Raw genomic sequence first — 26327 nt, 5'->3', positions numbered from 1 at the left:
TTAAAGCAGAAGTAAGGTGAATGTTTGTGTTAATACAAGTCTTATAGTTCTATCTTCCGACAGCAATCGCTTATATAGAGTGTTTGGTCTGACACACTGGTCTGTCAGTCACTCTACTCTGCTGTAAGCCGAGGAGAAAACTTTCCTTGTATCCTACAAGCTTTATCCAATGAGGAGAGAGAACGGCATAAAGGGGCGGTCCTCTCTGTGTGTGCAGCCAAGGGATCATGCGCGTGAATGTGGTGACGTGGGGACGAGGGCGGGGACTGCTAACTCCATCTGCTGACAAGAAGTTAGCCAAAACCATCGGATCACTTCCTTCTGCTTTAATCAGTTGGTCCAATAATGTAAGACAGGAAATAAAGGAGCTGGCTTATTTCAGGAAGCCCGTTGAGTATTTCAGTGTTTTCAACCGACCAGGTTGTATCAGTGGTCTTTTATAGCGACCCCACCAAGGCTAAATACCTGGGTCCCTCTGGGTTAGAACCAGGGTTATTGTAGTTAGCCTAACTAAAACTGAGAGTAAAACTAAACTAAACTAAAACTATTTAGGTAACTTAATAGAAATTAAAAAGAAAAAAAAATGCAGATAAAATTAGCTTAGTTTTAGCACAAATGTCAAAAGAGGAAAACGCCATCTTGGGAGCTGTCACAGAGTACCTTCCACAAATCAATGCTTTCCTTCTGATACATGAAAAAATAAGACTAAAACCAAACAAAAATTGCACTTCTTGAACTAATTAAAACAAAACTGAAAAAAAAGACTAATGAAAAAATTGAAAACTATAATAACCTTAGAACTGAAGAAGCCGATGAGGTGAAACGTCTTCAAGAATCTACTGTATGACGTCCACCTGACCTGAAGTCAACTCTGAGTTAGTTTTATGTAGGCCTATGTCACATATTCATATCCCTATGTTATATTTTCTTTAATCGGTTGTAGGCTACTGAAATAAAATTAGAACAATAATCTAATCCAATAATTACACCAATTATCAGCAAGCTAATTATACATTTACAGAATGAACCGTCAACCCAAGCATTTATAAGAACTTGCTTATTGTTCAGTGCCCCTTTTCTGCAAAATTACATGTAAAATATGGCTCATTGTTAACACAGTTGCAGTTCTTTTGTATTGTCTGTTCAGAATAGCTTTTGACTTTCATCGGCTGGAGGAAGCCTTTTGTATCGGTCTGTTATATTTGTTGTCTGTTTCATTGTGATAGTGCCATGAAATGCACAAAAGCAGTCAAGCTTATCATTTGTGGTCCAAATACAACTCTGCAGCCAAACAACATTTTTTTTGTTATTATTTGCTGTCCCACTTCCAAATACAAAAGATGCATTTATTTATGAAACCTCACAGCATTGCTGCTTGTTGTACAAGACACAATAAACTGAATGGAACCGACATCAACAAACAACAAACAAACCTTTTTTTTTTTTTTTTTTTTTTTTTACCTCATGGTAAATTTAATTATGAAAAAATGTTATAATAAAAATGAGTAGGAAACAATAAGTAAGACCAAGTTAAATGGGATATTTGGTTACACTAATGATAATAATCAAGAATTTGTTTTCATAGAAAGGCAATTAACGACATGACAAAACAGCTTTGATTATACATGCAACACATAAGGATTATTTCAATACAAGATAACGTAGCTGCTTTCCTTGATAGTTGGAATATATTTGAGTCAGGATCATCTTGAACAATAATACACAGGTAACACCACAAAACAAACCCCTGCTGCATTCTTTGTAGGTAAAAGAAATAACATCATAAAACATTGCTCTGTAGTATCATTAGTCATTTTAAAACAGGGACGAAGGAAATCAAATTCAAATGTGAACTGTTAGTACATCATTACATCATGTTGCTCATTTCCACCACCATCAAGTAAGGCATATCATTATTTATGCATTACATAGTCTTCAGTTTAGTTAAATGTTTGGTCATATGTTAGTCCTAATGCGTTATTCAACTTTACTGTATCCAAATGACTGCCCCACGAGTTTACAAATAGTAACTCTGTGATAAGTGTGGTCAGGGTTGACTTCTGTTTTCACTGCGAAAAAAAGTCTTTGGAAATGGCCTCTCCAAAGTTGGGTGCTGACATGAGGATCCCGATGGTGCAGAGGATGGTGATGAGTAAGAAAGCCACGAGACACAGCCTGTCGATAACCGCTGCGGCAAATTTCCACTCATTGCTCACCGTCTGATGCTCGTCTTGGTCGCGGAAGCGTTTGGCGATGAAGCGCACCTCCTCCAGGATCCTCAGCAGCTCCGGCTCCACGCTCTTGGCCGAGGAGCTCTGTCCCGTGGGGAGGAGCGCGTCGTCCTCACCCGGCCGTCCAGCCATGCCGATGTAGAGCACGTTGCCGTTGTTGCCGCTGACGTCCATGCTGGTCAGACTGCTCTGTGGACCTTTACTGTGACAGGCTGAACGCACTCGGTCCTCACCCGGGCGCTTCATGCGCAGGAACCAGGCGCACCAGTTCAACAGGATCATACGGGTCTGTGGGATCCAACCATATTAGTGAATAAGGACCAAATTAATGTGGATATTAGGGGTGGGAGAAAAAAATCGATTCACATAAATATCGCAATATCTTTTTTTGACGATTTTTAAATACTTTTTTTTTTTTTCAAAAATCGATTTTATTTTATTTTTTTTTTAAAATATTGTGCAATGTGCATTTGTTAGCCTTTTTTACATACAGAGAGTACAGGTTTTGAAAAGGGTTTAAGTTCACTTTATAATGGAGTATGTTAAAGCAGAAGTAAGCGATCCGGTCGTTTTGGCTAATGCTGCATTCCAGGCAGGCTTTTGAAACCGTAAGTTACAGCTTCAAGTCACGACTTACAACTTTGTAGCGTTCCAGGCAACCCGTAACTTGTGTTTTTCCGACCTGTTTTACCTGTGAAAGTGCACTATAATGGCCACTCGTGCCACTCGTGCCACTCGTGTTTTTCCTACCCGTGATCTCATACCAGATCGAACTGGTAAGACTTCACAGGTCGGAAAAACACGAGTTACGGGTTGCCTTGAACGCACCATAACTTCTTGTCAGCCGATGGAGTTAGCAGTCCCCGCCCTCGTCATGGATCTATTGGTCCTCGTCCCTACGTCACCACATTCACGCGCATCCCTTGGCTGCACACACAGAGAGGACCGCCCCTTTATGCCGTTCTCTCTCCTCATTGGATAAAGGTTGTAGGATACAAGGAAAGTTTTCTCCTCGGCCGTGTTTCAGACCAAACACTCTATGTAAGTGATTTCCGTCAGAAGATAGAACTATTTAAGACTTATATTAACACAAAAATTCCACTTACTTCTGCTTTAATTTATAGGCTCCTACAGTATTTGTGTGCAGATAAATGTTGAAATGCAGACTAAAAATCGAGAGAATCGGCAATATCGTAGAATTGCGATTTAAATCAAATCACCATCCAAAAAATCGTAGAAGAATCGAATCGGGAGAAAAGCGTATCGTCCCAGCCCTAGTGGATATGAATATGAATAGGCCTATAAAACATGAGACATGTTAGTGTCACTTTTCCAAAACTGATGCTTTCACAATAGAAAACTGATTAGACCATGGAGGATGGAGATCTTAACAACAGTGTACAAATCACTGACTGAATCTGTCCTGACCTTCAACATCACATCCTGGTTCACACACATCTCAGTGTTTGAGTTTTGCCTGTTATTTTACTTGCTTGTTTGATGATCCGGGAGAGCTTAGATTTGTTTTTTACCATCAGAACTCCATATCCAAGCAGTCACAAAGAGAGCTAAACCATCACAGAAGACCCCACCCACCCCCTGTACAAGTCCATCCAGCTTCTCCCATCAGGAGTCAAATCATTTACAAAAACTCATTCATTCCCACAGCCATAAACACTCTAAACAAAAAAAATTCTAATGCACCACACCACTGATCACCTTGTCAGCACTTTAATCAATAAGAATAAGAACTTTATTAATCCCCAAATATGCAGTATGCTTGTGTTTTCCCCTCCTTTCAGTATGAATGCCTGATTTTGTTTTATTTTTCTTTTAATGCATTTTGAGCCACGCCAAATATGATTTCCTGTGATAAACAGATAATATAGTTTTTCTAATCACCATCTATTTTTGATCTTTCCATTGTATCAATATCATAAAACCTCCACATTTTTGGCCAGCAGTGTAGGTACAAAAACTAGAGTCACTTCACTACAGAGGGCATGTGTAATAAACTGCAGGTTGTAGCAGTAGCACTAAACCTTTTTTTATTATGTTATTATATCAGAAGACCTCACTTACAAGAAGGTTATTGATCAGTTTATGTTTTCACAAGTGCTTAGCTAACCTTATTTAAGCTATCCCTAACCCTCACCTATTCTGGTGATCCTAAGAACTGAACTATCTGAGATACATGGACACAAGGACATGTGGCTTTTGACAAGAAAAAAATCAAAGCAAATTATTACTCATATCATTTATCATAATGCTCTCACAGTTCAGGAGTGTGGCACATGTGTACACATGTGTAAGTCAGTCAAAGATTGAGGTGTCATATAACAGAACACTCACCCACTTAGACATCTTGCTTCCACTGGGGTCATGGTGGTGATACTGTAAGACCACCACAGTAGCAATAACTGACAGACCAACAATCACCATGGTACTGGCAAAGTACTGAGCTGCGTAAAGAACAAATAAAGAAGACAGTGAGATACCGATGAAAGATATAATCATGCCGTTAAACAGATTACTAACATTTTAAAGGGATACTTCACCCAAAATCGATAATTCACCAATTGTCCACTCACCGTCATGCCAAGGAAGGGGTTGGAGAACTTTCACAGTCATCAAAACTCTTTAGGAGTTCCAGGGGGGGTCCAACTGGCAACAGATTTTCATATAATGGCGGTGGATAGAGTTCACTTTTGAATCGTCCAAAACACACACTATGAAACATCCAGATACCGCCATACTGCTCATACTACTGACCCAAGTGTCCTGAAGTCGCCACATGAAGAAGTTGTTTAGAAAAAATCAATTTGATCTCTGTGTTTAGCCTTGTTGTAGCAGTAGCTCCATTATATGAAAATATGTTGCCAGCCAGACCCCCCCTGGAACTCCTAAAGCCATTTGATTACTCCGAAAGTTCTCCAAACCCTTCCTTGGCATGACAGTGAGTAGATGATTGATGAATTATCCATTTTGGGTGAAGTATCCCTTTAAAGATAAGTAAAAACATACCGAAGTAAAAAGCCAGGCTCAAGAGACTGCTTGCTTCAAATATAAAACTCATTTCATACAGTATGTGTCACAGAAATGCTAAAGTTTCCTTATTTCACTCTTTCAAATAAGGAGACTCAGGTCTCCAAATAAAAAAACATAAATATTGGAAGGCTGCATAAACTCAGTTACACCATGGTATAAGAGAGAAGCCCAGATGAAAAATGACTATGCAATTTGCCACCCGTGTCGTCCCACTTGATAGTAGCTGACACCCATAGCAAGTGCTTTTAACTTCCCCCTGGCTTACCTATTAAAGGCACAGAGTCTGATGTGGCAGGCATAATCTCTGCAACAAGCAGCATGAAGACGGTCAGGGAGAGCAGCACCGTGATGCCTGCAGCGGGAGGAAACCACAGCTCTGTAAGCACTTCACAACACAACTATTAAGCGCAATGAAAAGTCTTAAAATCGGAGTCATGACAGGGATCCACGATCCTTTCAACCTGCAAAATACACTCACTTTTTCATGCTTCAAAATTATTTTGTAACGATATGCAAATGAGTGGGTGAGCTGTTCTGATTTTTAGTATTGCGTAAACTAATTGTTTTCCTTCACTGAATTGTTTACTGTGAACTGAGTTCTATTCTTTTCATGTTTTGTTTATATTGCGAGTAAAGTTCTCCAGTCTGTGCCATGTATTTGTGATGCCATATGTTCTTATGCTAATGCAGCCCTGTTCAGATTTTGTGCTACTTTCCCACAAAGGGAATACTGCACTGTGGCCAACAGAGAAGGACAATCCCTCTAAATCAGAACTGCAGTGCTGCTAAAGTTCATCACCACTCAGTCGTCAGCTGAGAATGCACAAGGAGACAAGCTTTAACTAATGAGATGACACCATTAAGCCACTGGCTCTAGTTCTGTCTTCATAAAAGACTGAACTTCTGAGGAGGATTAAGAGTCACAGAGATGCTGCTATAGGTGTGACACGTCTGCAATGATGCTGTCACGACTGCTGCTGTTGTTTCTGGAACAAGCATATCAATACTGTCAAATCAAATGACTGCTGACAGACTAGAATATCATGTTTAATATTTCATAATGTTCTTATTATCATAAAGGATGTTCAGTGTTTTTCTAGTTCAGCTTAATTTTATTGGTGTTGATATTTTTCCTGTTAGGATTACTGAAAAAGTGCATTTGAATAATTATAAAGCAGCTTATCTTCACAAGAACAAAAGAATGCTTCAGTTACTCTGAATAATCCAGCAACTTCACCGCCAACTCCCATAATTAGGAACTATTTTCTACTGAAAGTAGTAAAGTTGAATATTATATTTCAGAGCCTGACGCCACATGGGACCAAATGCTTTTGCTTTGTGATTTGGACAAACTGACTATTTAAAGACATGAATAAATCTCATTGTAAAGTGATCCCATATTAGGGCTGAGTGATACATTGATTTCATGGATTAATACGTATTTATGTTTTACAATTTCAAAAGAATGAAATCCTCCTCTGCTGCTTCCCTTGGGCTCCCTCAGTTCACACGTTCTCCCTCATTCACCCTCATTCCCCTCGTTCATTTCCAAAAAAGACACAGTCCTGGGGCGGTGTGTGGCGCAGTGGTTAAAGGGACAACGAGGAGTTTTGGAAAAGCGAGGCGTTTTCACACTACATTTATGAGCCTCCGCACCGTGAAATTCTTTGACCGGCGCAAGACAGACTCATGTTTTCATTCATCAAGAATTAAAGTCAGAGGTTGGAAGACGATCACATACCGTCGTAGTTCCCACCATAAACGGAGATTCGGCGGCGTTATTCTCATGACTCGCCACGAAACCGAAAGTAAAGAAACGTTGGTCGGCTCGACCAGCATTTCCACCACCACTAATAATAACAAAATAACGATAGAGACAAAACGATATATTTATCGAAAATGGGCCCATTAACAAGTGTGGGTAACGTAGATTCATCCACATTAATGTGAGACTTTTTTATAACCAAATAGAAACTCCTCATTTGTCCCTTTAAAGCGGCCGCCCCATGTAGACGCTACAGTCCTCAACGCAGGCGTCCCCGGTTCGAATCCCGCGTCGGGCAGACCTTTCCTGCATGTCATTCCCCCTTTCCTGTCTATCTCACTGTGCTATCAAATAAAGGCGAAAAAGCCAAAAAATATACTAAAAAGAAAAAAGACACAGTCCTGCCAGTTTTGCAGCGTCAGACATGGAACAAACCACAGTCTGCTGCAAAGACCGAAGTTCTTTCAACATATCAAACAGAGGCAGCACCTGAGAGGGAGAAACGTGTCTCACTACGAGATGCTCAAGAGATGCTGCAGCTCACAAACACCAGTTAACAAGCAGCTACAAGTAGTGGAATTGTTTTCCAATGCATGGCCTCTGTCATGATATGGTGAAAACCAACAACTGCACCAACCCTGAAACTACAAAGTACAGCTTGCACTTTAACACAGAAATTCAGTTTGCCTATGTTAAATGTCATCGATAAAATGACAGCAAAATATGTTTGAAGTCTTTTCTGTGAAGGAAAGGTAGGGAAAAAAGCAAGTTGAGCCATCCCATGTTGCTAGGAAACCATAAGAAAAATTGAGCATGTGACCAAATACTGAGGAGGAAGGCATCATTTCATGGAGTCTGTGAAGGTAAGAACCACAAAAAACCAGTAAAGTGGTTTGACATTTATGTAAAAAACAAAACAAAAAAACAACAACAACAACAACAAAAAACAGTTTTCACTGATAAGTTCATGAGTTTCATGAGAATTGTGTTTAGACCAAAAGAGATGATTATAAGTTTGTTTTATACATCAGTTGTTGTAGCTACAACATGAGGTATTAAAGCTTGCTTGTGTGGGGACTAATGAAGTCAATATGGTAGCTGTGGGGTAAGTTGTGCTACCTGCCCCATACACCAATTAGTCTGTGTATGTCCTAGTTATTAAATCAAGGTTCTGGATGTTTATGATTACAGTGAGTATGTTCCAGAGAGCAGGTAAAGCTGTTTGTGGTGAGGCCAAGTTTTACTTTGAAAGAAAAAGATGAGTGATTCTTCTCAAGATGTGATGTGATGTAACTCCCCAATCCTCAGTTTGTACACACCTGCAACCTGGACAGGTGGAATATTGAGTAGGTGGGAGATGGATGGGAGAGAAGGAGGGGGGTGGCTCAATTCACCCTGCTCCTATGCTCAACTTTTTTGGACATGCCATACGTATTATCATGTGGGGATGCACAACATCCTGAAATATATGAAGATAATTAGTTAGGAACAAAACTATAATTGTCTTGTAGTGATCCTGATCATCAACAGCTGTTTCCAAAAATGCAATGCAAAAATACAGATACACAGTACATTATAGTACAGTACACCACTCTTACATCTTAATTATTGGCTCGGTAAATGTACAAGTTTTTGATAAACAGGTTGGATGTGCTTTGTGAATAAATGCAAAATGCAGTCAAAGTGAAGATTTGCACTCAGTAATAAGATCCCTGCTGATCCATTTGCACATATTACAAATCATAATTCTGGGGACAGCCCAATTTTACTGAATTAAATCTGGGTATAAATGCTGCCATGAAAACACATTTCTCAACGTGGGCTCACCACGCTGAAATAATGATGGTAGCGAGAGGCTGGGTTGATATACTGACGTCATATAGAGTAGATGCGGCTGTGGCTCAGGAGGTAGAGCGGGTTGTCCACTAACCGGAAGGTCGGTGGTTCGATTCGATTCCACCACACTTGCCCCCCGATGTGTCCATTGGGTGTACGAATGTGTGTGAATGGTTAGATTTCTGCGCTGCCAAGCGCTGTATGAATGTGTGTGAAAGGGTGAATGTGACCAACAGTGTAAAGCGCTTTGAGTGGTCCAAGAGACTAGAAAAGCGCTATATAAGTGCAAGTCCATTTACCATTTACCATGTGTGTGAACACATGCTCCCTCCCTCAGCCCCAGTTTCCTCTATCTGTCTATGAGCTATCAAAACATCAGAAAGAATACACACATGTAGGTACAAAGGCACAAATACACACACATCTGGCTGTGAACCACTGTTTGGCTAATGAAGGAATCCAGCTGCAGGAGTCTAATGATTTGCGGAAGGAACAAACTGCGTAAATCAACTCTCCCCACTCCCCCCACCCAACTCCCACAACAGTACACACAAACACCACTACCCACCCACAGATACACTCTACAAGAAGCCTGGATGATTTATACATGAAACACCAAAGTCTCATATGACAACTGAGATCAAATTCCCACTTGTCTGACAGCTTATCCAGTCACTACCACTTAACTTTACATGGCCACAGAGAAAGTGCATTAATGACATTACATTCCCTTTTGGAAAAGAAATGCCTGCTGCTGCTTACCCAGAAGACAAATTGGCTCAGATATGAAAATGTTTGGAATGAAAAAAAATCTATGAACTATAATAAGATTGGCCATGTGTCAAAACAATCCAGGCTGCAGAGGATTTGTGAAACCAACAACCAACATGAACACTTATCTGAGCTCCAGAGATCCAGTGCAGGGATGGGGAAACTTCCAGAGCGACATCATCCATCCAGCCATCTGGCTCTATTGCACAGTGGCCAGACGGGGCCTCTACTCAGCAACAGTTTGCAAAAAAGCGCCCAAAGCACCTGACAACTGAGACCTCTCTGAGCTCTTCCCCGATGTTTACTGAGTTTGGCCAAGTGGTCGAGCTCTAGGGGGAGTCCTGTTTGTTCCAAACTTCTTCCACTAAAGAATGATGCAGGGCTCTGTTGTCTTGGAAAACTTCAATACAAGATCTTTTTTTTGCAAAAACAAAACACAGCTATATACTGCGTTACCTGGAAACCAGAGTCTACAATGTGTTACCTAGCAATAGGTCAACAATGCTTTTCTTCTGCAATGAAGCAGGGCCAGACCAGCAATCTGTAGTGTGTGTGTGTGTGTGTGTGTGTGTGTGTGTGTGTGTTGCCCTAACCCAGTGAGATCTTCTCCCCAGCATCTGCAGGCAGAAGGAAGACGAGCAGGGCCAGTGTTGAGATGAGGACACACGGGATGAGCAGGTTGAGGCCGTAGTAAAGCGTCCGTCTCCGCAGCACCAAGGTGAAGGTGATATCGGGGTACGGCTCCTGACAGCAGGCGTAGATACGTTCATTTTTCTTTCCTGTGACCTCTGTGTGGAAAAAAAAAACATAACACAATCTACTCTGGAAGCACTGGTATGGAGAAAACGATCCATTCTCTGACATGCTAATTCTCTGCACTTGACCGAGCAGCAGCGGCCCCTCTCACCGACAAGATCCCACTCTCCATTGGCGACGTACTCGCTGATATCTGCCTCCTGCATTTTCAAGTCCAAAGACCAGCCCCCGTACGTCCAGGAGCCAAACTTCAGATCACATTTCTGGACATCAAAAGGGAACCAGCGCACATCGATGTAACAAGTGCTCTTGAAGATTCCTGTTGTGGATAGAAACATGAAAAGACCAGGCTTTAATATGTAATGTATCTGACCTGTAGAAGGCGAGTGGAGAGAGGGGGCAGAAACTGATAGCAATAGCGGAGGCAGAGGGAGATGGGAAAAGTGCCAAGTGCCATCCATCCTAATGAGAATCACAAAAATCCAATATGACAATGAGATGAAAGTGGTCGTTAATCCCTCAGCAAGAGGCGGGGACCAAACTCATTTCCATCCATATTTAAGAAAGATATGCCGCGCTGGCAGTAAACAATGTTTCTCCTTCCTGCCTCTGTGCCACGGTGATGATGAAGCTCAGCAGGGAGCAAATGGAGATGGGGAGCAGACAAACACAACCACTCCTATTTACTGTGATAAACCTCAGTGAAAAAGACAAATGTAATTTGGTAGGTCATATCAGCGTACAGCTTTACTCATTTGACACCGCTGTGCTGAGCTCAAATGGCAAATGACTGTATACGGCGTTCAATGAAGGCTCATTTGAAACAAAGTTGTGAGGCAATTTGCTTTGCGACGGAGGCAATTGACCCAGAAGAGATTCAGTGATGGAGCTATTTACGCCTGTATTGATTAAGATGCTGTTGTGAAGCGGCTCAACGCTTTTGCATAGTAAGGGAAAACACAGAGGGAAGAGGAGCCTGCCAGGGAGAGCGGTAATAACCAGCTGCGACAAAGCGTGTGCATGTGTACATACAGATAGGCTGATGGTTTCATAGAAAAGCCTCTTAGGTCTTCTACGACCACACATTCTGGCACTAGTGGGTCAGTCGGGGTTTGATCAGGAAACAGCTTCAGCGCTCCCCATGTCTGGTTGTAGTGGGTCACTAGAGGTTTAATCAGGAAATAGCTTCAGTGCTCAAGCATCTGGTTCTAATAGACTTTTAATGATGGATCTACAGTATACATTAAAATACTGCTGTTTAATATGATCAACACCAAGAGATCACAGCAACAGCTTCACATACATTTGAAAAATGGGAGAAAAAAAATGGTAACACTTTATAATAAGTACACATTATTAAGCATTAGTTAAAGCAGAAGTAAGCGGAATATTTGTGTTGATATAAGTGTTAAATAGTTGTATCTTCCGACAGCAATCACTTCTATAGAGTGTTTGGTCTGAAACACGGGTCTGTCAGTCACTCTGCTCTGCTGTAAGCCGAGGAGAAAACTTTCCTTGTATCCTACAACCTTTATCCAATGAGGAGAGAGAACGGCATAAAGGGGCGGTCCTCTCTGTGTGTGCAGCCAAGGGATGCGCGTGAATGTGGTGACGTAGGGACGAGGGCGGGGACTGCTAACTCCATCGGCTGACAGGAAGTTAGCCAAAACCACCGGATCGCTTACTTCTGCTTTAAGCATTTAATATGTAGAGAATATGTGTTATAAATGAAGAATTCAGTATTTAATAATGCTTAACTAACGCTTGTGTAGGCCTACTTATTATAAAGTGTTGAATACCACACTAATTGGACTTTAACTATTTATCCTTTCAGTATGAAGCCACAGTGGACTGTTTGCTTAGCACAGAATAAAGAAAAGCAATGGAGGCAGCTATAGCCTGGCTTTGCCCCGGCGTTCTCATATTACTGAATGAAACCCAAGCAGCTGTCCTCTGTGGACCACTACTTCAGTTCTTTTACTTTAACTGTGATTTAATAGTGTCTTGATTAATGATAGTATATTGTGGTAGACAGGAAGTACAGGGATGGAGGCATATTGTATTTCAGCATCTTTTATTCTGAGGGCTGTAGGTAGTGTGAACACTAGCCTTTATTATAAAAACAGCGCAGCTTTATGAATCTGGTTGTGTGTGTCCAAGGACAGGTTACAGAGTTTACAGAGTCACAGCAGCAAATGCTGAAAATCTGATGTAAACTTTGCATCACCAACGTGCCTTTCTCTTTCCATGCATCAACTCAGATTCTTTCTCCACCACCTCACACAGGACATGTCATTTCCAAAACAATCATTTAATTATTTTTTTGTGTCACAAGGTCTTATTACAAACCTTTACTTTTTTAAAAGATCTGAGTGTGGTAGAAACAACATTACTTCAGGGGAGAACCTTTACGTGATGTGATGTCAAATTTTCACATATGAATCATCATTTGGAGCCAAGTTTTTACTTTGTTTCTTATGTAATCATCGTCTCTCAGCATCTGTGACTATTCACTGAGGTGTAAAATGGGAACAATTCTCCATAATTGAACATTTTAAATAAGTAAACATCAACATTTTATCTGACAGTGGGATGCAGGCTAATGAGATAATGCTTCTTACCTGGAGGTATGTATGAACAGCTGCCTGTGGGGGTGACAAAAATGTTGGTGTGGAACGTAGCATCAAATCGTTCATCTGCACTGTGGACAACATGGAACTGCATCAGTATTTCCTGCTGAGTTATCTGCAACCCAAATACAGCTTCAGTGGAAAACACCATCATTAATTCATACACTGGTAGGACCCGTTGCAAAAAAAAAAACCTCTATTAATTATGAGGATGTAACATAAATTTGGATGAGACACAAACTGTGAGGGGAACAGATGTGGTGGAGAAACACAAATATTTCTGTAACTGCTTAATGCAGCAGGTACACAGCACACGAGGAGTCGCAACTGATGCAACGTTTCCCTGGAGATGGTTGTTCGTGGTTACCCTCAACTCACTCTCCCTCCGAATCCACTCCCCAGAGGGTGAGGCAGGGTTGAGCTTGAGTTGAAAGAGTTGTTTTTAAAAGTAAGAAGAAAAAAACTAAACTTAACTCGCAGCAGTGACTAATTCAAAGAGTCTCAGATCAAGGCCTTGCTCAGTGGGACAATGACAAATGAAGAACACTACTTTTTCCCTCATTAGCTGATGGGGGGCAGAGTGCCTCTAATGTGATTTGTTCAGATCTTTCTTTTAAAGATTGATTAATGGTGATCTCTTGAGTATTTTCCACAGGGGACAGATAATAAAATGCTCTGTCTCCTATCTTTCTTGATACAAGTTTATTCATTGGTCTAATTGATGTATTGCTCCAAAGTGCTCCTTTAGACAGTGCTGCATATATTTAAACTGGAGAGCACCACTAACCTTGAGGCGTTATGCTCCTGTTTGAAAACCAGCTTACGTACAGTAATAGTAGACAATACGTTCACCTAATGCACATTGATCTTCCAAACTCGCGCCAGACGTTAATTGCTCGGTTTTCGAAAATGAGGGTTTTGTTTCAAAAGGAGTGATATTTGTGTTTGTTCACATCTTTCATTTTGAGCTTGTGAGTCCCTCTCTACAAGATACCCCCCAAAACATGTCCTGTGACAGCACCGAGTCTAAAGCAAGAGCACAAGTCTGAATATTCCTGTGCATTCTGACATGTGCAAAGGGCAGAAATTTGCACCACAGAGATTCAAGTCCGGTCGGAAAACCCATGTCCAGAAAAGTGGACCTTAAAAATGTAAGGTGTTCAAGGAGGATATCTGATTTTTTTTTACTTTATTACTTACTGCAACATTTTCAGAATCCAAATTCACTGACAAGGTATTTAATCAGTTAGTCTACAGTACTCCTGCCTGTTTCGTCCCACTGGCTGGTCTGGACATAAACATTTGCACAATTCACAACAAATCTGTTTGTAATGGTGTGGCTCTTGTAACAGTCTTGTTTTTAAATAAACCCCCCCCCCCCAAAATATATCATCTTCCCTTTACATTATGCAGAGGATGCTGCATTCAAGTGTAGTCTGACAACGTGCATGTCCTATTACAGTGCACATCCAGCAGATGTGTGCTGACAGCCCCCCTACCTGTTATACAGCAGGATGTCTGGCTTCCAAATGCTTTTGTCAGGAAGTGTCAGACCTGGAACACCTGGAAACTCTGATGTGTTCCACTGAAGGTAATGATCATCCCAGCGCTGTGGGAAACACAAACACAATACAGTGTGATAGAAATAGAAATTAATATTAAAAAATGAGTAAATATACAGTAGTAACTATTCTTATTGATGATATTATACTATGAGTTTAATGTTTGTGCATATTTAATCTTGTGAAGTTTTATTCATGTGGTGAATTCATTTCCATTTTAACATGACAGTGTATGTTGTTTGCCTCCATCTGTGGCCAGATGTATAATATGATCTCATGCAGCGTCTCTGGAGTCCAGTTGGAGGAAATCCACTTTAACAAGGCAGAACCTTCACCCCTGAGGTATGTCTGCTGTTGTAAATGTTGGGTGAGGGGTCTGCTGTGTTTTCTTCACAGGACTGAGGTGACAGTTGAAAAGCCACAGTCGCAAAGAAATACGTATAAGGGACGCAAAAAAATAACTGTAGTATGTAAGCGTGATAGGAAAGGTCTAAGTGAAACTGCACAATTTTCAAAACATGATTAGAGAGATGGATCTCTCTCCATGTGTGACCCCCACCAGATGTGTGCATATGTGGCTGACACCGGCTGGTTTCCAGCTCTGGACGGCCAAATGTTACAGCTGGCCAGCCTGGCTAACACAACCTACCTTTACTTTTTCTAGTCAGTGTATTCAAAAAATACAACACCGTCATCCCTGTTTCAAAGAGAAATACTGATTTCTTCTACATGGCCATTATTTTGGTCGACAATTTGAAGAAATGCACTTGTTTGATTTCCTGTTGAGAATTAGATGACAAGATCAATATCACACTCATATCTTCCTGTTGTAGTCACTTAGCATAGGGACATGAATAAGAGGGAAACAGCTAGCCTGGTGTCATCTTCTCTATAGGTTAAACAAACAGAACAAATGTGTCAGTTACTGTCAAATTATGTCTAGCATGGTGATTTCAGTTTAGTGGTGCCAGTTCTTCTGTGTGGGAGGCCATAGAAGAACCTAGTGTAAGGGACACAGGTAACATTTGAAGTCTTGGAAGTAGGATGTTTTTGTTCATTTAATATAGGTGCTCCTTTTTAACATGTGTGTGTCTCCGGCTGTTTCAATCTTTAATCATTAGGGGCTTACTATAGGATGTAATTCTACTGTGCATGGGAAATGTCATACAGACACAGTATATGGAGTTAATGTTATTGTGAATAGTTTTATAATTCTTCTTCTCTTTGGTTAGTCTGTCCAGCCAAGTGTTTCATTAATTTTATTCTTTTATTTGCCTATTCCATCTGACTTTAGACTTCCCTTAGAGAAAAACCACATGAACTTCACATGTGATTTTTCACATATGACATATGTGGAAAATGTGTTCTGCACATGGGGAACATGTTATTTGCAGATGGGAAACATGTGGTTTTGGCCCAATTTGATGTGAATCACATGTGACAATGTGGTAACATGTTTTACACATGTGCTACATGGTAACACATGCTATAAAATCTGATACCATGTATTCCACACGTGATCACATGTAGAATACATGTGAAATACATGGGAAATTGTGTTTCTGTAAGGGTTGTATTAGCTGGTTATACTTATATTTTATGTATGTATTTAAGTGATGTGCATGCAGTATTGAATGTGGAGTTATGGTGAGCAGTAACCTGAGATTTATTTACTATGGTTGTTATGTTCTTAGTCAAGTTTAAGAAATTGTTGGAGGACATGATTAAATGCATTGTGGGAATGTACTGTAGCTGTGGTGTTTATGCTGCATGTGTTGTGCTATGTGCAACAAATATTGGCACATAGTTTTATTTAATGCAAATGTAGGACTACTGTATGCTACACCTTCAATCACCTTTTAATTAAACTTACTGACAACCCCAGGAGGGGGCACCATGGTAACAGCAATAGTGGAATGAGTATTAACAAAACTAAAGTACGACACAGTCATTTGTTATTGCAGTCAACAACTAACATGATGTTTAGGGCTAAAACTGAAGTCACTCAATTATTCATGTCATTAATTTTTCTAAATGCTACAGTCGTCAGAGCAATTATAATTTGTTCATTCTAACATTATCCTAAGGGGCATTTGTAATTGTTACTCTCTGCACAAAAAATATTCAGTGTATAATCTGACAGAGCCATCTTCAATGTTGACATGTAAACTTTCTGTCCTGGGCTACATAGTGTGCTAAAGCATGTTCAGTTGTTGCAAACAGGCAGTACAGACTGCAGATGCTGCCTGTGCTATCTTGTGTTTGAGAGCTTAAGTCCATTTCGCAGGGTGCATGCAGGCTGAGAGATTGAGTGAGGCTGCTGCTGTGATTCCACATCATGGTGATTTAAAACGGACCAAACAGCCTTCATGCAGCTTGCTGACGTTGCAGCAGCAGGAAACTGGTGTCACACAATGAACAGGTTGCGATAAAGCATCTGTACTGATGCTCCTCAGTTTACTACATGGAATAGAGAGAGGTGCATTGATCTTGTGCAAGATGAACAGGGGAAAGATAAGGTAGCAGTTTGATGTGATAAAGAGGGTTTTAAGACAATTGTGATATATTTCAGAAACCACACTGGTAATAAGTCTCACTAAATACCAGATGAAATGCATAAAGACTGAAACAAGGGGGACGTTTCCTCAGTTTTTACAATGTTGTATCTTGTTTGTTTCATCTTACATAAATGGAAATGTGAAATGTCCATTATGTTGTAATATGTAACACACACACATGCAAAATGCTCTCCAGTAATAGTAGCACAGTGAAGGCTAGAGTCTTACCAGGTTTAGCCAAATGTTGGTTGTTAAAATCTGGTTCTTCTCATCCTGTTGGAAAAACATATTAATTAATATTTTATTATATTAAATATATACAACATATTTGCCAGACTGTTGTGGTGCACTTGCTCTTGGAGGGATCTGTTGGGTATCTGTAAATAATAAAAAGGTCAAGAGCTTCTCTACCTTCTACTCTTCTTTTCAAAAATAATACATACACAGAACGGGGGTGCAAAATAAAAGTATTAATTTTACTGAATTTTTTAAATTGTAGAATAATTGTTTTATACATTTTTACGGGTCCAAAATATAAGAATATTTACATCTGGTTGGCAACGTTGGCATGAAATGATCTCTGTGCCAACAGCATTATTACGTCACGTGAGGCGAAGCTCAGGGGGGCCAGGTCCTGATAGCTCTGTGGAGAAATGGCATCGTGCTAATGCTAATGCTAACTAACGGTCAGCCAGTACGGTAACGTACGTGTTCGTCTGCAGGTGAGTTAGTGTGAGATGATTCAGATATGTTTCCAGTCCGCTGTCAACACCACCTGCTGCTCGTTAAAAACTGTTAGCATTAGCTTAGCTTTAGCTACTAGCCCAGTGGTTCCCAACCTTTTTTGGCTTGTGACCCCATTCTGACATAACAAATTTATGGCGAGCCCTCAATCAAGATGCGCCACCTGAGATATTTTTATATGCTGCATTTTATTTGAAGTCTTTATATTCGAGAAAGTGAAAGTATAGAATACAGTTGTTGAAGATTACTGAAGACATTTCAGGTGACCCCATTTGAATTCCAGGCGACCCCAAGGTTGAAAAACACTGTACTAGCCGGTCCCTATAGGCGTACCTGGCATCCAGTGCAATAGGCTCTATGCACAGCTCCACTACTTCCTGAACTTAATGCAGCTCCTTTGTTTCCTGTCTTACATTATTGGACAAACTGATTAATCCAGGTGTGTCTGACCATTGTGACTACTCAAACACACCTGGATTAATCAGTTTGTCCAATAACGTAGGACAGGAAACAAAGGAGCAGCATTCAGTTCAGGAAGTAGTGGAGCTGTGCATAGAGCCCATTGAAGGTTGGAGTGAGGGCGGGCGAGTGTGAGTGCGACACTTACTAGCCGAGAGGAATTAAACTTGTTGCTAACACCTTTAAGAACTATGTAAATTATATTGACTTAACTATTTGATTATATTATTAAGTTTGGCAAAGGAGAAATCATGCCATTATAAAAATATCCAAGGTAGCTTCACCTCTCAGAATCTCACTTGTTTGTGTTTGTCTCACTAGCCTATACTTTTTCTTTTAGATTTAGATAAACTTTATTGTCCCCAAAAGGGGAAATTTGTCTTGGGCAAAAGTGCACCGTGTAGCAACAATTCAATAAGACATAAGCAGCCATAAGCAATAAGCTTTGAATTCACTGACCAAGAGAAAACAGAAGAAATATATTTTGTTATTGACTTCAATTATATTGTAAAATTGATTTTCTTATGTAGCCTATTAGTTGGAGACAAGGGAGAAGATACTGACAACTGATCAAATAATCTAATCAAGAGTAGCCTAATTTATTACAAAACAGCGTGTATGCAGGTGATTTACCTACCACATCAATGATCTGCATGAGACTGAGGCCAAACTCAACGGTGAGCGCATCAGAGTCATTGTAGACTGGTCTGACCAGTGGGTTGTACTCTCGCAGTATATCGCTGTACAGTCTGCGCTGGTACACCCCTTGAAGAGAAACTATGGCAGAGACAAAATTGGTCAGTAGATGTACTTTCATAATCACTTAAGGAATAAAAATGAGAAAGAGAGATTTTAAATCTGTGCCAACAAATTTTGCATCTCAGATCAGCTTCATTGCCAGAACTTCTTTTTCCACAGCCATCCTCATATCGACATGTTGTCATATCTTTTCTTTTCATCTTTGATCTGTTACTGTGCACAGTTTTCATTTTGATATACGAAATCCATCCAGATGGCAGCATTAAAAAGTCCTCTTTGTTTTGGAGGGGATGTTGTGTTGTGTTGTGGTGTACCAATGTTGAGACCAAACATGTCCTTGGTCTCTCTTTATTCTCTGCCTCATCCATGTAAGTTTCCCCATACACCAGGTCAATACTTGTGTAACAGGTAGGTTTATGGACTTAAATGCAGCACAACTTTGAGACATAGTTATTAGGTTTATTGAACAAGTTAAGAGCACTGCACAATAATACACAGGATCAGGACACAGTAACAGGTACGGTATACGGGACAGGAAAAACACAACAGCCAGACAATCCGATGAGTAGCAGGGGAATCAATCCTGAACCAGTGATGTTGAATCCCCGATTAAATACACAAACACATGGGGCACAAATGACCATCCTGCCCATCTTCGATTACGGTGACTCCATATACAGAACGGCATCTCACTCCACTCTCAGCAAACTGGACCCACTCCACCACTCCGCCATCCGTTTTGCCACTGGGGCTCCATTCACCACTCACCACTGCGACCTCTATAACCTGGTAGACTGGACTTCTCTTCACACCAGACGGCTGCATCACTGGTTTCTGCTCATTTACAAAACCATTCTCGGCATCACACCTCTCTACCTCTCTTCCCTTCTGCACCTCTCTCACCCTGCCCGCAATCTAAGGTCCAGTGCATTCATCAACCTCTCCATCCCCAAAGTCTGCACCGTCTTTGGACGCAGTGCCTTCCGGTTCGCTGCAGCCTTTGACTGGAACACCTTACAAAACACCCTTAAACTTTCTGTCCTCACGTCTCTCTCTGTTTTCAAACAAAATTTACTACAAATAACAGTCGACTCCTGCACTTGCTAACAGGCTTCTTGTCATGCCCCATTGATTAATTACATTGTATTGTATTGTATTTTATTGATTATATTGATATATTGTATGTAGCCTACTGTATTGTATAGAATTTTTCTGTGTAATTTATTAACCTTGTTTCACTTTTAGCACTCCCCTCCCCCTTCCCCCTCAGGCTGCACTTGAAAATAAGAATTTTGTTCTTAATTTGCTTGCCTGGTTAAATAAAGGTTAAATAAAAAAAATAAAAGATGTAGGCTATGCTATGTAGCCTATGCTTGTTTATTTTCATGACATTTAGCTGGGAGTGGGAGAAGGGTCCGGCTGCGGGCGGCTTCCACACGGTTTGACCCATTGTAGGCACCTCTCCTGTTGTGTTTTTAGTCTTGGGAGGGGAAAGAACACGACTCCCCCAGCCAAACTCTTCAGGTAACTACTGTCCGACAATACACTTTGCTTGTCGGAGGTCCGAAGCTTGACGGACCTTGTTTACATAGTAACGGTTGCTATGATGTCTGATTGGACAATGACCGTTCGGGGGCGGGGTTTTGCGAAAGGTCAATTGGCTTGTCAGGCTAACGTCATCCTGCTCTTTGCTCTGATTGGTCGTAGCGCTACCCTATTGGTGCAGAGGCAGTTTGAAAGACAGCCTTCATCCCGCCCCCTGGACTGAGCCGAGGTCTACCGGTCGTTGCCAGACTAGACATGTTAATGATAGTCTGTCTTGCCAGGCTAACTACGGGCATTTGAACTGCGCCATCTTGGGTTTTAGTGGGAGTCTACTTTCCATAACCTGTCACTCAATGTAACCACACCCCCATTTATGGACGAATTTGAAGCCAAAATTCACCCCCCCCCCCCCCCCACAGTGTTCACGGAGGTGGAAACTATTGGTAGAGGCCAAAAAATAAAAGGTACCAGGCTGTAAATATGTTTTTTTAAGCTGTAAAGTCGGCTATTTTAACATGGGGCTCAATGGAGAGTTGCTCACTTCCGGTACCAGCCCCCAGAGGCCGGAGGGGAACTGCAGCTTTTTGAACGCGGAAGTGGTCTTCACTTGGAGAACCCACAACTCACTTGAAATTTGGAAAGTGGCAAAAATGGCATTTTAATTTTCTATGGTTCATTGTTTTGCCCCAGGACGATATATGTTTTGGGTAAAACGTCTAGTAGCCACAGGCAAACAAGAACCAGGAGGGACTCATGGTCAGGATCAGAAGGCTGAGACGGTTTACCAGGAGGCAGGTGAGTCACTAGTGCTGGAGCTGGTGTATGTGCTGGGATGACTGCAGGAAATGAGGAGCAGCTGTGTGCACAGGTGAGCTGAGTTGACTGATGAGGGGGGCGTGGCTGACAGGCTAAGCGAATCAGCGGCGGGGTCAATGGAGAAATCCTGAGTGGGAGCAGAGCGGCTGAACTGAGACGATTGCTGGGGACCTTTTAGACTCCTTCCTACAGAGCTCTGCTGGGACGCACTGTAAAGGATGAATGTGCGCCAACATAATTTTGCATCGCACTTAAAAATTGGCATCTACATACAATACCTGGACTCCAGTCGTCTCACTGTGCAGTCTCAAATCAGACCTGCCCTTCATTTTAACACACTCTCTCATCTCTCACCCTTAAGTAATAGAGTATTTCTGGCAGCATTTCTTCACTTCCCTAATGGCCACGGCCCAGTTATCCTAAACCACCTATGAGACGCACATTATCTCAATGATTTGGCTCGGAGCTTGTTGTTTATACCATTCCTCTGCTCCCCGTCACATCCGCTTCTTTCATAAAGAAGACAGAAAGATTAGCTGAAAGCAAAGCTTTGTCTATTGCCCAATCCCATGTGGACCTCCATCCCCCAGCCCAACTCCACCATAATCAAATTTCAGTGAGAGGATCAGCAAGAGGACACCAGTGTGAGAAGCGGCCCTGGGAGGTTTCTGCAGTACGTCTCAGTGCAGTAACATTTCTGATATGTCATAAACATGTTACTGAAAGTCAGCTTGGAGCCATAAACAGCATGAGCAAATCAGCTTTAAATATCCAGGAAATGTGTTCAGACTTAAAGGGATAGTTCAACATTTTGGCAAATTCCCCTATTGCCATAATCCCTATAGTCATAGCAGTAGGTTCATTACCTTTAATTATCGGTGCATGTTGTTTTGAGATCAGCGGGGCAGAGACGTGAGCTGCTCAGCAAACACAACGGAGGTGAATGGTACAGGTCTTCTGTCTCTCAAAACTCATCAAATACACAATCCAACAACTCCAAAACACTCTCGTGACAAGTTGTAACCTGCACATGCGTTTTGAAATCCCTCCGCCCAGCAGCCATGTCTGGAATGTAGTTCTGGCTATGCATTTGCCTTGAAAACATCTCCATCCCGTGGTTAATGTGAAGGTCACAACTTATATACTATATACGCAAATTTGCCAAAACATTGAACTATCCCTTTAAGATATGTGCACACTACACACTATCACCGAGTCTGCCCATCTGCCTCTGTCTCAGGGGGAGCCTCAATGAACAACTACCTACACATGCCTGATTTGGCATGGTTTGTATGCATCTGTAGTGAACAAGAAGCAGCTGCTGATGTTATGTTGCAACATGGCGTGAAAGGCACAAGGAGAACATTGACTGTGGCTGTAAAACCTTTGTCAGTTACACAGTTCAGTCAAAGGTCTTTGGACGAACAACTTGGCACAACACTTTTGGTGCTTTCTGGTGCTGTCTCTCTTTTTGTCTGTGACAATCTATCACACACATCAGGGCCAGCTCTACGCAGGGGCAATAGGGGGCAGCGCCCCCTCAAATAAATGTCTTGTCCCCTCAAATCCAAATTTTAGAAGTTGAGAAAGCACATTTCAATATACTCAAAAAATGTGTATATTACAAGTTGACAAAATTATCTGCAGTAGCACAAAAATCCGCCGAAAAAGGAAAATGTTCTGTTCTTTTTTTCTTTTTTTTTTAGTATTCTTAAGACTACCTTTCAGGTTTGTAAATCTTGACTATAGTAGACCCCCCTCCCCCTCTTCTCAGAGTACACCAGAATGCGTCACTCACATTTTAAAATCACAAAAATGTTTTTGGGGGGATGCCCCCAGGCCCCCCTACACCTACAGGGGTTTAGCTACTCACCTTTTTCACCCCCTCTGGGTTTGCAATGCATCTTCAGGTATATGCACCCCTAACCCCCCATATAATGTGGCTCTTTGCATTACGACAGTAACAAATTTGGGCTTGGCCACCCGGCCCCGAGTTGGACAGGTCTGAAGGTAGAGGCCTGACAAAGTGCAATCTGCTTCTCCAGGTTGGAGTTGGACACATAGCCAACAACCCAATTCAATGAAGTTACTATAAGCACGGAGAAAAAAAAGTGTTGGAGCATGATGTGTTCACATGATGCCCTCTTCACATTTCTGACTGCCCCCTCATATATGCCTGCCTACCGGCCCTGACACACATGCATGCACACGTGCACACACACACACACATACAAACTCATAACATATTGTGATAACCGTGCATTGATTGTCTTGCTAATTTGTCCCAGTATAGAACAAACAACGCAAACACGACAACACAAATGCCAAGTTACTTCTTTCACGTCCATCTTAAGAGCTGATTCCACTTGAAGCTGATGATGAGAAACTTCACACAGGACCAGTGAAAGCTGCAACGACTCACAGGACTACATGCAACACTATGAACTTGGCATGAAATCTATAAAGTCTGTGATGTAATATTCAAACATTGTAGCTCCAAACTCATCACAGGCTTGAATACTTGAAACAGCTTATTCAAATTTCTGAACAAGCAGCAAACCAGAGCAGAAAACAAAGCCACACAACACGATCCAGATAAACAAACTCAGAGCACATTACTGTTGTCTCTGATGACCTGTCCTCCATCGCATATTAAGCAGCTCTAAAGTTGTCCATCTGCCTCTTTATACTTCACTCTGAGGGCAGCCTCAATTAACAAGTGCCTGTAAAGAGCCGGCTGAAGAGCCTGACTCAGTGATTACCATTAAATTTGCTGCCTCGATCGAAAACATCTAAAAAATCAGAGTGGATTTGAGTAAAACTGATGAGACACGGCATCTTGAAGGTTTCGTCAACAAATTACCATTTAAACATCAGACTTTTTTTTTTAGAAATTGCACGGTTTGCATGTGTCTACAGCGGCCACAGGAAACAGCTGGGATGTGATTTGTCCCTATTGCAGCAGAAATGTAACCACATGTTACAACAGGGTGAAAACACAAGAGAACAGGGTTACTCTGATACAACATAAAAAAAACTCTGTTCCATTTCACTGGGTCTTTCAATAAAGAACTTGGGATGAGATTGCTGCTTCTTTCTTGCTGTCTCTCAGCTTGTTTGTGTTGCACACACACACACACACACACACACACACACACACACACACACACACACACACACACACACACACACACACACACACACTTGCTACCTCTATCTCTGCTATCACTAGAACCCTTTTCTGAACTCCAATCGAAACCTAATACCATCAAGACTAAAACCTGAACCCCGAAACAGCCCCAGTAAAATCACATTATATGGCGCATGTGCACACACACACACACACACACACACACACACACACACACACACACACACACACACACACACACACACACACACACACACACACACACACACACACACAAACAGAAGGTGCCTCCCCTGGCATATTGTGCTTTTTACTCATCAAAACACATTTCCACTAATTGTAAAAACAACAGCTGAGTCTTTGCCTGATGTAACTCCTCTGCTGTTTGTCAGAAACTGAGAATAAACCAACTCATATAACAACAAAAAATAAATGACACATTTAATTATTAAATGGACAACAGTCCTGTATCAGTGGTAGTTTAAAATGAACATTGCACCTTTACAACACTCTTGTCATTTACTTTTCAGTGGTGACTAGAGACTACTTGACTATATTCAGCTCACTATAGATTGGTTGGTTTTAATTCTGTAGCCTATAATTGAAGTCGGTGATGAAAAATCACACACAAACAAACACTGAGGTATCCTGATGGAGCTGATACTAGTTAGGTGGTTTGCTAATGAACTCAAGAAAAAAGTAGGTAGCTATATCGCGCACATGAAACACAAAGCCCCCCCCCCCCCCAAAAAAAAAAATGCTGTGTGAATTGATTGGTGATCAGAGCGCGTGCTGGCCGCCTACCTTCCACCGTGCATGCGGTGACCGCCACGAACAGCAGCGCGTGCGGTAAATCCATGTTGAGCCGAGCGCGAAGTGTGTGTGAGTGTGAGAGAGAGGCTCCTCAGGTTCTGGACCTGACGCTGTGAGGGAGTAACGGTAGAGACAAAGTGTGTGCGTGCGCGTGCGCGCGCGCGTTTGAGTGTTGTATGTTTGTCTCCAAGGTCTCCTCCTCCTCTGCTGTTTGCCACACATTCAGTAACAGCTTCAAAACTGTAATTGACTGATAGACCGTGAATGTAGCTACTCAAGTCATAGCCTGGTAACAGTTCACATTTTTATGAATAAAATACCTTTATCCGTCGTGTTGGGGCTGTAAAGTGAGTGTATGTTTTTGACTAAATTAATTGAGTTTTAAAGAGGATGCAGGGGGATGCTGATTGCTGAGAAAAGTTGTAGAGCATCAGTGTCTACAGCAATTCCCTTTTGTAAAACAAGGGGACACCTGCTGGTCACTGAGTAAAATGACATGTTTTAAAATAAAGTAAAGCATAGGGGTCTTCTACTGTTAATCGGGTCATGATCTCTTACTAATATCTTATCCAATTTGTATTCAGCTGCTTTATGGTATTTTCACTCAATTCAATGTATTTTATATTCTCTTTCTTGTTCCATTGTATCCCGTCTTGCTGCTTTCTCACAGATGACCAGTCAATGCTCTCTCTAAATTTGATGGCCATAGGTACATTTCATATTTATAAATGCAGAGCAATGGAAGTCACTACTTTTATTTAATACTGAATAGAATAAAGGAATAAACTGGTATTAGGTAGGCTACATATTCCAGTTAGCCTTAGGTAGTATAACTTTTTCTCGACGTTGATGCAGCTGTGGATAACGTCTATTAGTCCATGAG

The 26327-nt window shown here is 41.4% G+C and overlaps 1 protein-coding gene across 1 annotated transcript; it reads right to left on the bottom strand.

The window, feature by feature from the left end:
- Positions 1–1466: 1466 nt before the first annotated feature.
- On the bottom strand, positions 1467–25524 carry LOC310984218 (neuronal acetylcholine receptor subunit alpha-7-like). Its single transcript, XM_083969376.1, has 10 exons — positions 25436–25524; positions 18998–19137; positions 17386–17430; positions 14537–14646; positions 13029–13108; positions 10559–10726; positions 10245–10439; positions 5545–5631; positions 4584–4693; positions 1467–2519 (listed from the first exon to the last, which is right to left on the bottom strand). The coding sequence occupies exons 1-10, from the start codon at positions 25488–25490 to the stop codon at positions 2067–2069; spliced, it is 1443 nt and encodes a 480-aa protein (XP_083825502.1). The 5' UTR covers positions 25491–25524; the 3' UTR covers positions 1467–2066.
- Positions 25525–26327: the final 803 nt, after the last annotated feature.

The sequence above is a fragment of the Trachurus trachurus genome (genome assembly GCF_905171665.1).
Source record: "Trachurus trachurus genome assembly, chromosome: 3".
Taxonomy (NCBI): domain Eukaryota; kingdom Metazoa; phylum Chordata; class Actinopteri; order Carangiformes; family Carangidae; genus Trachurus; species Trachurus trachurus.
The sequence above is the reverse complement of the archived record's forward strand: the minus strand, read 5'-3'. Positions and strand labels throughout refer to the sequence as shown.